The sequence below is a fragment of the Haliotis rubra genome, unplaced genomic scaffold (assembly GCF_003918875.1).
Source record: "Haliotis rubra isolate DU_JTF1 unplaced genomic scaffold, ASM391887v1 Scf295, whole genome shotgun sequence".
Taxonomy (NCBI): domain Eukaryota; kingdom Metazoa; phylum Mollusca; class Gastropoda; order Lepetellida; family Haliotidae; genus Haliotis; species Haliotis rubra.
The window spans coordinates 15,953-29,450 of NW_025766963.1; the positions used below are offsets into that span (position 1 = coordinate 15,953).

The window sequence follows — 13,498 nt, forward strand, 5'->3', positions numbered from 1 at the left end:
CACCATGAGAGGTCTGCTTGATTGGGAATTGCCACACGATATAAACGATTGAATAACTGACGAGTACAAAAATAATTAGAAACTATTGGAAAATTAAATGTGAGCTACATATATGCAGAGGAATATGGAAATATGCAACTGATAATTTTCGGTGTTTCCCCACTAAAACATAAACTAAATCATATTCCGCGCATAGATCGCCTTGAGTTTTAGAGTTAACCGGGAGCAGTACTGCAGTAAATGGGGTTTTACGAAATTGTAGACTGTTATCCCAGTTCTGGTCGCTGCATGAGTCTGCTGGGCCGGTTTGACTGACATATAACCCGTCATGAACTCTGACACAATGCAAAGTGAGCGAAAACCTGGATACGTTGATTTGTGCTGATGGACATTACCTTCACTCTACAATAAATTATATTTGATATTCAAAGCAGTGTACAGTGTTGCAAGTATAGGGCTTAGGGTGTCTCGTGTAAGGCCATCACGAAACAATGCCGGTTTGGAAATAGCTGTTTTAGATTAATGCCATTTGTTTTCATCAGCACCAAGAAAGCCATCAACTGTCGCATCGGTCGCATCTGAATTAATACACGTATGTATATATCGGCAGTCACATATGCCTCGAACTTGCACCAGCAAACACGAATTTACCCACATACTAGTGTATATTACCGTTAGCATCTTCCAAAGTAATGTCATCGTGCGTTTTGAAGGGAAGGAAAACAACTGTACCCTCAAAACTAAAAGTGAGGAAGAGAGATATATTTCGATCTTTTACGTTCAAATCGGTACTAGATCTACTAATCGTGTGAGGTTTTTTTGTTTCTTTGTTTTTGTTTTGTTTTTTGGTTGTTGCCAAGTAATTTCGCATTTGTTGATAAAATGACGCGGTACCTAATTCCCCCAACAAAGGTTTGTCTGGTCACTTGTACAGCGTGAGAAATTGTCTTTTGTTAAAAGACCACAGAAAGTATCTGCAGCAGAGATACCTTCTCCCTGATGGTAGTGTGCTAGTCCACTGGGATATATACTCTAATGTCTCCAACAACCACATATATATTATTTTCAAACCCGGCTATGTTGCAGAAATCTTGACATATTGCTGGTGCAATGTTTCAATCACCTTGTCCGTGGCCCCTTGTAGTGAAGCCCCAGGCAGTACTACCTACAGGGATGATGACAAAACATAACCTTTGTTTCAGCTGTGAATAAACCCGTTTAGAGCCTGTCTGTCAGTCCGCTTGTCTACCGTTTGTGCTATATCTGTGATAAGGCAGTAGTCCCTGAAAGGTTGAAGTACAAGTGTTACAATATACTTTTTCTTCACACAATGTAACCAAGCTGAATAAGATTCAAATGAAACTGATTGTATTTACAACAGTTTTGCACTTTGGCAACTTCTATGCTGGCTTCCGAACAGTTATTGTCATATATTAGTGGTATTTAAAATATTACTCCGCCGTTCGTTGAATTGATGAAACAGAATTAATTATGATACTTAATTAGCTATTCACCGATGTGTCCAGCCCGTTCATTGCCGCCGATTGTGTTTTTATATAACGCGGCGGAAGGGAATCATGGCAGTACAAATAGATGTTTTCTCACAACTAACTGTAACAGAATTTATCATGTCATTTGTGAAATAATATATATATTTATATCATAAAGCAACCTCGAATAATTGATTGTGTGACTAGTTGAGTGTTTTTTTACAGTAGATTGATAGGGAATGAAACAATTAATGAATTGTGAACTTGAACTTGCTATTATATAGATCGTGTGACATCCCCCCAACTAAGTTAAAAAAAAAATTACCTTTAATTTTTTTTCTTATGTTACTTACCGTGAATAATTTTCTTTTGCTATCTTTAATTGTTGTCAAATACCGTGGAAAAAAATACTGAAATTGTAATTGACCGGAACTGCTCATGCGTGATACTGATAACTGTTGCGCAGCGCTAACTCTTCGTGATCCAGGGTGTCCTCCCATTACGCAGACACCTTAAAACAACAACATTTACGGTTCAGTGAACAGATTATCTACTACCTGTTACCTACACATTATAATGGAATAGTCCAAATAAAAACACAGGAACAACTGAAGCTATATTATTTATTTTGAAAGATGGATGAAAAGACAGTAATTTGAATTTTTATTGCTGCAATATGAAAACAGTTTATTTTTCATAAACATTTCGGTTTAACCTTCTAGTCTAACGGGAGTCGGCATCATCATATTGAAAACATTAGCTTAGCTATAAGAAATTGCGACACTGTTGTATCATATAAATCAAATAGACAAATGTGAACCTAAATATTATTCATATGGAATAAAGAAGTTATGTGTTTTGCACACAATATTAAGATACATGACAAGTGCACTTAATTACGATTTATTTAGAATAAATATTAAAATAAGACGCATCATGTGAATGTGGCCATGGATGTGAGAATGTATTTCATTACTTCTTTGAATGTCCATTGTATACTACTCAAAGACACAAACTGTTACAATCTTTAGAAAGTATTGTTGAAATTAGAACACTGATTGGTATTAATCGTATCTTACATGGCAATGCAAGTGTTTCATTTACTGCAAATCAGAATGTTTTCAAATTCAGTCAAATCCCGATGAGTCGAATGCCGGTGTCTCGAATATTATGCATAACTAGAAGTACCTGTCGGTCCCGACCATTCCCTGTTATATATTCATCATTTGATTTCCGGTTACACGAATTCGTCTCATAAATACACACGATGACTCGAGAAGGAAATTTGGTCCCATAATTAACCTTCTAGTTCAGTGTCTGTCAACTGGGAGATTACCTGATCCAGTAGTGATATGCGCCACCTAAGCCATCAGTGAAGTGCTTGTGCTCTAAGTTGGCTAGCATTCACTCATCACTCCAAAGACCCCGGGTTTGATTCCCCACATTGGGACAATGAATGAATCCTTCTTGTGTCCCCTGCCATGACATTGATGGAATATTTCTAAAAGTGGTGTAAAAACACAAACTCACATGATCTTAATATTAAAGCACACCAATGTACCATCAAAAATAGAGCTTAAATGAGCCTTGTTTGAAAAGTGTCCAGTAATTCATTGTTTTGGCAAGTACATACGATGATGATAAATTTACAACATTTATGTTAAAGTGATATTTCATTAAATTTTGTCCATGAGTGATAAATTTATCAAGAAAATCTCACTAACACATCGTCATTGTTTTTGACGACAAACAAAATTGATGCAAGTGGTTGATCATGACTAAAGTACTGTCGGAAATAGAAAAAACCCTGTTTTTTCACATTTAGATCCACAATTTATCTGTTGAACTAAGTTCAGCCTAACTACAGTCTCAGTGGTAGGGAGATAGGAAACGTAAAAAAAGGACTTTACTGAGGAGACATTAGTGCAGAAATGAGCGATGTGGGTTTTTTCAAAGTCCAAGTCGACTTATTTGGAACAGACCTTGGCTTTATGCAAATTAGTGTGCGCGGACATTGTATTACAAAGGACACTTTTTTAAATGCCCATTTTGAAAGTAGACTTAGCTTCATTAGAAACGATAGCTGACTTACAAATAATATTTTTACTGGTGAAACTCTTAAGGATGTAGCTACCATGGAGTCTCACTACCACTATAAAAACAAACAGACATGGGGGGTCGTCTCAAAAGCAAAATCAGGTCGGGTGTCGCAGGCGATGGTTGGGGTCGGGCTGGTGGCTAGAGATATCAGCTAGGATAAGATAATCCATTAGGGGAATTATACTGGGGAAGCAACAATTGACAAATAATATCCAGTCCTGTCGATCTTTGGGTGGCCATGCTACCTATATATTTTGAGACATTTAATCCGATGGCTGATTTAAGCCTTTCTATGGGTATTATATTGTTTTACAAATCTCAACATAAACTTTATGAAAAAAAGACGTTAGATGTTAATCAATATTTGTGACATATTCAACACACAAGAAAACACATATAATATCATTGAGATGACCCCTTGAGCCTGCAGGCAGCACGTGCATTCCATGCTCGGTGTGTCGACGGCCCGTCATCATACCTGGCCGAGCGACCTTATTGTCATCTATAGTCTGATCTATTGTTTTAAGCAGCTATTCGTATTTTTTCTAAGTTTTGCCCGATTTTACGAGTAAACATGCTTTTCTGGATATCCTGTTACGCATCCCACTGAACGCCCAGTTAGGCCGATGTGGGTTATTTCAACAGATGCTATTTGCAATTGTGTAAATATTAGGGATACAGAAGCCAAAAAAACAGTTTTTTTCTATTTCCGACAGTACTTTAGTTCATACACTGACTGTTTTTGTTAAATTTGATTTTGAAAGCATAAGAAGTTTAGATCAGGCTCTCTGAGTACAAGAAAACAACAGCTTCCAAAGAGGGTGATGCTGCTGTTTTTACAATACAATTTGAAAATATCTGGTATATGTGAAGGACTGACTGACTGACTGAGTTTAGTTTTACGCCGCTTTTAGCAATATTCCAGCAATATCACGGCGGGGGACACCAGAAATGGGCTTAACACATTGTGCCCATGTGGGGAATCGAACCCGGATCCTCGGCGTGACGAGCCAACGCTTTAACCACTAGGCTACCCCACCGCCCCATATGTGAAGGAGGAAGTGATGAAAATACAAATTATTTGAATACCATATTTTGATTTTGATTTTTCAGCATGTTCAGTGTAAATGTTGCTAATGCCCATAATGATGTGAACAAATTTGTGTGACGACCACCACCAGAACACCTCCATCTTTGTCTCACCTTGTATCCACCACTTGACTGTTTTCAGGCTGTACTTGTATTGGCCAGTCCGGGAATTGAAACTTTTTCTTCCATTTTTATCCCCCTGGCATGTAATGCGGGGGGATATAGTCGTCCGTCCATCCGTAATCATTTTGTTTCCGGAGCATAACTCGAAAACCGTGCGATATTTTTCAACAAAAATTGGTAGATACATCAAACAGAACCTAAGGTGGTGCCTTTTGCTATTTACAGATTTTTGTCATTTTTATTTTTCTGGGTTTCGATGGAAACGTTTTGGACTTAGTCTTAAAGGGAGGGGTGGGCTTCGTTTCCTGGAGCATAACTCAGAAACCGTTCAGTTTTTTTCTGCAAAACTTGGTAGAGATATCAAACAGAACCTAAAGTGGTGCCTTTTGCTATTTACAGATTTTTGTGATGTATTATTTTCTTGGTTTCCATGGAAACAATTCGGACTCAAAAAGGAGGGGTGGGTTTCGTTTCCGGAGCACAACTTGAAAACCGTTCCATATCTTTCAACAGAATTTGGCAGATATATGAGACAGATCTTGAAGTGGTGCCTTTTGCTATTTGCAGATTTTTGTCATTTATGTTTTTCATGATTTCCATGAAAACAATTTGCACTTAGTCTAAAATCAAGCTGGACTTGAAGTAACTGTCAGATGTTTGGTTCTTTCAAAGATATGGGGGCCGGGGGGATATGTCATCTTCTCATGACTCTTGTTCTTTTACATGACTTTAAAATTGTATGTACACCTTGGTGTACTCGTCTGTGGACATTTAAAGATATGCATAATATTTCATTTGAAGTAAGGTTTTCCTATTTCATGTCAAATAAGGTTTTCCTATTTCATGTCATTCTTCAAACGAAAATGTTTGAAACAGAAAGTGATCTTTGGTAAATGAAATTAATGGAGGAAGAAAAAAAGGAAAGCAGGATACTAAATAATTTTGTGATACTGAACTAATTATAACCAGCCCCCAAGTATTAACTGTTTTGTTGGGTTGTTTCATATGTTTTGGCCCAACTAGGCTACAGTACGGATGGAAATCAGAAATCAATATTGTGTGTTATTACTATTTCTATTTCAGGGCTTGTAATAGTAATTGATGAACTATTTATTATACCCATGGCATGGCTAAAATACTATATATAACACACACCATGATTTATTTGATGGAAAGTGCAATAAATCTAACCAACTCAAATGATTCAAAACCTATGTTTGCACCCCATCAAAATGTTTATTGGTGGCACTCTCAATCTCACACCTTAAAATAGGCATGGCCATTTTCAATGCATTTTGAAATCCTGTTTGTGTGCTACTGTTAGTTTATGGGTCCTGGATAAATGATGCTGAACTATTGTTGCTGTCATGATACTGTTCTGGAATTCAGCTCTCATATTTACAGATTTACTGATTTATTAAACAATGAATTGCAAGGACATTATTGTTGTCATGTTTTAAGTTCAATTGGATCATCAAAAGACATGGGCACACTTTTTACAATGGCACACCTAAATTATCCCCCTCCCTGTAGGTACGTTATTGAACTATTTAAGATTAATCTAAGTAGCCGTTTAAATCTTGTACTATTAATTTCAACTGTGTTCTCATAAATTCCCTTTTCTTAATTAAGGTCACATGCAACGTAAAACACAACTTTGCAGATTCTGATACCTTTCCGTATGGACTTACCGAAACAATCATCAAAAATGCAAATCCAACTTATTAAGTTGAAAAATAACGCGATGAATTTTTTTTCGCGAAATCAGAGTTGAAACGATTCACTAATTTTCCCCCAGAGCTTTGAGGGAAAGTGGTTTCAACAGCTGCGCTGGGCTGCACTCATAGCACATGTGCAGTGAAATAGGTTCGCGCAGCTTGGAAGCGAGTTGTCTGGTGAATACTCAGAGAAGGCTTTGGTGTGAGCTATTTTTCTAATGTTTTGTTGATATTTCACAGGCGTGAGCTTTTTATATGTTATGACAGTAGATTACCGATTTAACTGTTTATATAATTTCATTTGTCTATTTCACCACACGTTCTTCTTACCGAGTCACTTTCTCAGTTCGATACTTAAAAGCAATGTCATTATTTAGCGTTGACAGAATTTCTAACTGTGATATAAATATGTCGTTGTCACAGACAAAACTCAATGTCTGTTTTATTGACACCTATGTGTCTGCCTGCCTGTCTGCTAATGACAATATTCAATACACAACTTCGATCACTGACCACATGCAATTTGAACTTAACACCTATCAGGCTATACACCATAAACAAAATGCATTGATTTATGGCCCGAGTTCGGTCTCTGTCACATTATGTAATTACACAGACAGGCAGGTGTGATACTTGTAGACATGACATGTTATGATGTCTGTTGATTGCAAAATGTTATACACAAAAAATGAGCATGTATTTACAAAACCCAACATCTCTATATAGACACACACAATGAGCCGTGAGGGCATCCTCAAATGAACCAGCCGTTACACTTGAGTGCTCACCCACCCACTCTGACTGGGTTCGGTATCCCGGCTGCTTCATTTCTTGGGAAGTAAACCCAAGTACAAAATATTGCACTTTTGATTTGCGATTGTACGCTTATAATTTTGTTTATATGTTTTTCATAATCATCAATGTATATTATATGTCATGAATAAGTGATAATTGTGTTTTAATTATGTTTGAATTTTGGGTTGCATGTGACCTTTAACTATATGTATAGTATTGTCTTGGATTATCATACCTTGACGCTGACAAATATAACACGTCAACATGAATCTGATTATGAAACTAGGTGAAAAGCTAAGAAAATAAAATAATAATAATAGTAATAGTCCGCTTATATGGCACTAATATCCAGGCACATTGCCTGCTCACGGCGCTACGTACATTACTAGTGCTAGTTAAGTGACTAATGGTCTCATTTATTTGTCAGTCAAGAGTATATTACTCTTTCGAAACCACGTGTATCATAGAGACCACAAGTGTGTGACAAGCGAATACAATACCTGCCATGTGTGTCTGTGCCAGCACAAGCATAAACTTGATGTGAAATGCACAAACAGACAGCTTGTTTTACATAACGCAAATGTGTAACCAGTTTGCAACTATGATATGAGTTATTGATATCTTACTGTAGATTTGTACAAAACAATTAACTAAGTTCACATACCATTATCCCTAAAATTAGTAAAAATGTAAATCAATTGCCCTGGTGTTATTAGAATCTGCAGTGAATTTGTCCTTTCGATCACAATGGACACTTTATATGATGTCAGAATATATTGATGATGTTAAATGCTTTTGCTGCATTTTAGTTTTGTTAATATATTAAAAACAGGTGACCTGGAGTGCCATGGCTTTATGTTTACTGGGTATATTTGCAGTGTAGTCATGGCCTTAAGTATGGATGACAAGCTACTTGGAGAAAAAACTCATTACTACTGCAGTAGCAGTGAGGGAGAGGAGGAATCTGATTCAGAACATTCTCAAGGGGAAACTGGAATCTCGAAGCAAGATCAAGCTCCTGCAGACATTAATTCATATCAGGGTACTTGCATAAATGTAAGTAGTTAAATTTTTCTTTTGGTGTCTGCCTGTTAGCCTGTTGGTCTGACTGTTTCTCATTAAAATATGATATTTGTTGTCACTACTGCTAAATGCAGATAAATGAAGACATCCCATTATGAGTCCTGCAGAATAAGCTTTCATCCTGTATGTGATTAGTGCCGGTTAGAAATGACATGCGTTTTCAGTCCACCGTCTGCTGTGTAACACTTGAATGACTACAAAAGACTAAACCGAGTGTTGTCAATCAGAAGGTCTTCTTGTTATGTGAGATGCCAGAGGCAAAAGCATGCCTCTTATGTTTAGTTTAAACTGTTCTGGAACTTTCCTAAATATTCCGGGTGAGTCTTTACAGGAAAGGCCCATTGGGTTGTAGAACCATGTAGTACCATCCAGAATTCCAAGTCTAAATATAGCACAAGTCTAAATATAGTGCACTGAGATCCAGCCTGCAGTCATACCAAATGCAACCAAATGCATCACTGAGCCACCACCAAAGGGTTCAGCTGAACAGATCATCTCCAGGTGGAATGCATTGTTACAATCTCCCTGTACGCAACAACGGCTGTTTATATCAATGAGCCCTATGTTAGGTCCTCAAGTTGTGGGTCAGCACCCCTCCAGACGTTGTGCACAATGTGCCTTCATACAAGCAGCTCACAGCCTCCTTCTGATGGTATTGGTGGAGAGCTGGACTCACACTCTGCATATGTCTCAGTTGTTTAGCATGGATCATGGAATTTTGCCTTGCCAGGCTGTCATGGACTTCCTTGGTCTTCCAGGTCTTGGATGATCCTTCACTTCACCAGTGGCCACGTGATTCCTCACAAGTCAACTAATAACCATGTGCTCGAAGTTCAAGTTGATAGTTGTCCCGGTGTTGCAACTGGACATCTGTGGCTATTCTATCAATTATTAGTATTTTATTAATTATTTTGAGTGTATCCAGCTTCGTTATTGATGCATTCGGGACAATGTTGACAATGGACCTAGTTTCTGAGGGTAATCTGTGTAATGGTTAACCATTTTCTTGTTGCAAGAACCTCGCCATCTGAGCGATTTTTGCTTGATAGTCTGGTCACATGGAACATTTCATCCCGTGAAGTCCTATAAATGTTCACATAAACATCTACAAAACACCATGATGTCACCACAACATGGCCATCAACAGGAAATTGTTTCCCTGGTGCCCGTGCTGCTGACACCAAGTTAGATGGGGAGCAATGTGCTGTATCTGTAGTGGTAAATGTATAACTTGGCATATGATCTTAGGTTGGCGTCTTGAAACCAGTTCCTAATGGCTAGGTCAGTAACATCATTCTAATGCTATATTCTTGGAACATTAGCATCAATGCTGTGTTGACGTAGTGCCATCACTAATAAGTTGATTGTGTGGTTCCACTTCAGTAATGCCCTGGAGGCAGACATTTGAAGAAGACAATGTCAGAAAGAGAAAAGTAGCAGCAACACAATCAGTGCTAAGGCACATTAAGCACAGTGCCAGTATTCAACACTGTACGGGAGCAACTATACACAACGCCACAATAGGATGCATATCCTGATACGACAGTCAGGATATGATACGTATCTCATGCCAGAACAAAACAATACACTGAAAAGACTTAGGAATATTTTTATGAAAACATTAAGTCACTTACATGATGCAGAGATGTTTTGTGAGGTATTTCACCTGTATTTTAGGTGAGTGATCAAATGAAGACAGATTGTTCCTTCCTTGTCACAAAAAGTAACTGAAGCCCAAATCATCCCAAATAGGTGGTTTGTTGGATACGAGAGCATTTCAAGTGGAGTGGAAGTTCCCTGTGGTTTGTGATTGGTTGTTGAGTGAATGTGAATAAGAAAATAACAAAGACTGTTCTTGTATCTAAAGATCACACCTGGTGAAGGCTGTTTATCACGATCAGATTATTCATTCATTAGATAAAGGGAAAATATATAACTTAAATAATTTTGTATCACAGAACCTGTCCATATATCATGTATATGTAGAGATTTGCGATCTGGTAGAATCAGAGAATCTACCAGTAGAGATTGTGATCGGAGTCTCTTCCAGTAGAGACTCTGATTATATAGAATAACCTATACAATTGCAATCTCTACCAGTAGAAGCTCAAATCTGATCCTACTAGAAGAGATTGCAATCTAAGTGAATATTTAGAAAAACAAAATTATTTTCGTATATTTTAGAATGACATCTTCCACTGAAAAGCGCACACTGTTTGTCCAACTTGATGCTTACAAACAAACTGAAAATAAAACATTGTTACTTTGTTTTCATTTATGATTGTTATTGTAAATAAATGTAACTCTCAAATTAAAACAAATAAAAATTCAATGTTTATTTTAGAAAATCTCGCACTTTATTGTGAGTGCTAATGTCAGCTATGTCCATCGAAAATGAATGAACAAGAAGAGTGAATGAACAAGAAGTAGTATAAAATACATTTCATTCTTTAATATTTAGGTCCCATCTGACAAAGGTCTTTTCGGTATAGCATTTTGTTTTCATGTATCCATTATGACAGAGCTTGAAATCACCACGGTTCTTGATTATCTCCATCTTTGCTATTTATGTTATTGTTTGCTGACGACATGGCGGTGTATAGTACAGTTATAGGATTACAAAAAAGGCTCCATAAGTAAAGTAATTACTGTGATAAAGGTAAATATAGAAATACTAAGGTATTCGGGTTAATCAAGATGTAGGTTGTAATAACAGTTATATTTCAAGTTTTAAGGAAAGGTGTATTGCTATTGGTAGCCAGTGTTTCTTTGAAAGTATATCAAGTTATTCCAAACTTCGGTAATATAAATCTGTTAAAAGTGAAATTAAATGTGAGGATTATTTATTGCTAATTAGTGTACCAGTTTACCGTATTGCACTCTGTAAGCTCCGATGCTCTAATCATCAACTGCTGATCAAGACGAAAGATTGGCCGAGCACAGAGCGAAAGATTATGCCCTTTTTGCATTGTATCCATTATTGAGTCTGAATATCACTTCTGCTTAGAATGTAATTTTTATAATAATCTTTGTCAGGCCAAAGTATTGTTACATTTCTCTATCTCTCCATAAATTTGTACAATTGTTGTCATCTTATAATGCTTCTCTTCTTAATACTCTAGCTAAATATGTATTTCTAGCTTTTAAGAAACGTTCACAATTTCTCGACTGAATTGATGCAATGTGGTATTTTATCTTATTTTATCTCATCTCTTATACATCATGTTCTATGGCCAATTTACTGAAATAAACACAGTTTCACTGGAAACAGTGTTATATCTGAATAAAATGCATATTAATTGTTCAGCCAAGAAAGTGTCTTTGTTGTTTGCCCACAGATCAATCGGAGTTTCTACCATTTGAATTGGAAATGGTACTGGTAGAATCTCAGATTGTACCAGTAGAGACTCCGATTGCAATCTCTACTAGTAGGATCGGAGATTCTACCAGTAAGGACCCCGATCGCAATCTCTACTGGTAGAGACTCCGATCGCAATCACTACTGGTAGAATCTCCGATTCTGCCAGATCGCAATCTCTACCCTGACATATATTGTGTATGGTTTCAAAGGCCACTTATCATAATGCATTGTTTCATGGTAATTCTTTGCTGACACAAGTCCTCCTATGGTACAAACGTTTTGAGCACAGACCACAACCAACATCTGTCTGAAATTTGAAGTTTGTTATACTGAACCCTCAAACTGTATTTAGTTTACGTTTTTTTATAACATAATGATTAATCTTAATATGAAGAATGAGTGAGTTGTGACATCCAAATGTTGTGTTCTTTCAGACAGGTCCAAAGGGTGTGATCCGTGACTGGCGTGAATTTAAACAACTAGAAACAGAAAAGAAAGAAGGTCAAGAGGCAAAGAAACGAATGCTTGAGAAGAAACTGTCTAAGACATGTCACTCTTATGTGAGTATGCTTCATAACTCATTCCTAATAGGTAAGCCGCGAATAGCTCCAACATTGTTGATGCGGTGTTAAGCAATATTCACTCACTCACTCACTCCTAATAGGTAATGTATTATGAAGATGGTATGCTGTGATACAATCACTTCATCCTCAAGATGTCAATCACTAGATTGTCTGGTCAACTCAATTATATACAGACTGCCATTATACAGGTGGAATAGTGTGGCATTAAACTATAACCAATAAAATCACTTAATAATCAGGTTATTTTTTGGCATTTGTCAAATTTGTTTGCTTCCAGTGAACAGTGTAAATAGCATGTGACTGACAATCTGATTTTGTAAAGACAGAAGATCTGCTTTCGTCTTCAGAGTGCACTGTAGACAAAGCTGACTTGAATCATTTTTATGTCAAAGAGCATATCTCCCTTCGTCAGACTGCACTGGAATTAATTAGAAGGCCTGGAAATATCCACACCAGTTTTGTCTCCCATTCTCAATATCGCAACCAGCACACCACTGCTCTTTACTTAGGAGATAAAGGTATTCTGTTTTCATTTTTGCAGTCCTTTAGCTGATGATTTAAGACCGGTAAATAAAACATTTAGCACGACTGACACACGTTTGAAATCCAGACACTTTCGCAAGCAAGATGGGGCGTTTTTCCAGGAATCAATGTAGAATCGTCCAACTCAAGAACAGGTTGTTCAATGATTTAGACAAAACGTTTGCAATATACAGTAACTTTATTTTGGATACTCAAACAACTTGTTTGTGTCTCTTATATATGGAAACAATGGTGTTGGTTACATAGTTTACAACACCTAAACTATTTTATACTAATATATGCAATCGAAATATCACCTCACCCATACAGCAAATTACTATAGACTAGCAAGTGAACTATAAGTAGGATGACTGTCAAGTGTACTCGCTTCAAACTTTCAAACTTACTCGTTGAAGTAATTATTGATCACCACGCTGCTGTTTCCAATTTGGAATAGACCAGACATGCCAGTTTTAATATGGGACATGTTTACAGTAGATGTGGAGGGGGTAACTACTGAAGATGCAGCGGGGACCAAAGGCAACAGGTTAGGAGTAGGCCGAGTGTTTTCATTGCCGGTCTTGAGAATGGCCAAGTAATGCTGTGCTGCTGATTAATCAGTGTTGTAGGATG

The 13,498-nt window shown here is 37.1% G+C and overlaps 1 protein-coding gene across 2 annotated transcripts in view; it reads left to right on the forward strand.

Moving 5' to 3' along the window:
- The first annotated feature begins 326 nt into the window (after window positions 1–326).
- Window positions 327–13,498, forward strand: part of LOC124282190 (phosducin-like protein) — a 74,647-nt gene continuing 61,475 nt past the window's right edge. The window contains exons 1-3 of one of the 2 annotated variants that reach the window (XM_046718156.1): window positions 327–350; window positions 8,194–8,371; window positions 12,194–12,319. In XM_046718156.1, the coding sequence (XP_046574112.1) occupies window positions 8,201–8,371; window positions 12,194–12,319 (297 nt within the window). In that variant the 5' untranslated portion in view covers window positions 327–350; window positions 8,194–8,200. Of the gene's footprint in view, window positions 351–487; window positions 593–8,193; window positions 8,372–12,193; window positions 12,320–13,498 lie in introns of those variants that run through there. The other variant, XM_046718155.1, reaches the window with a different exon arrangement.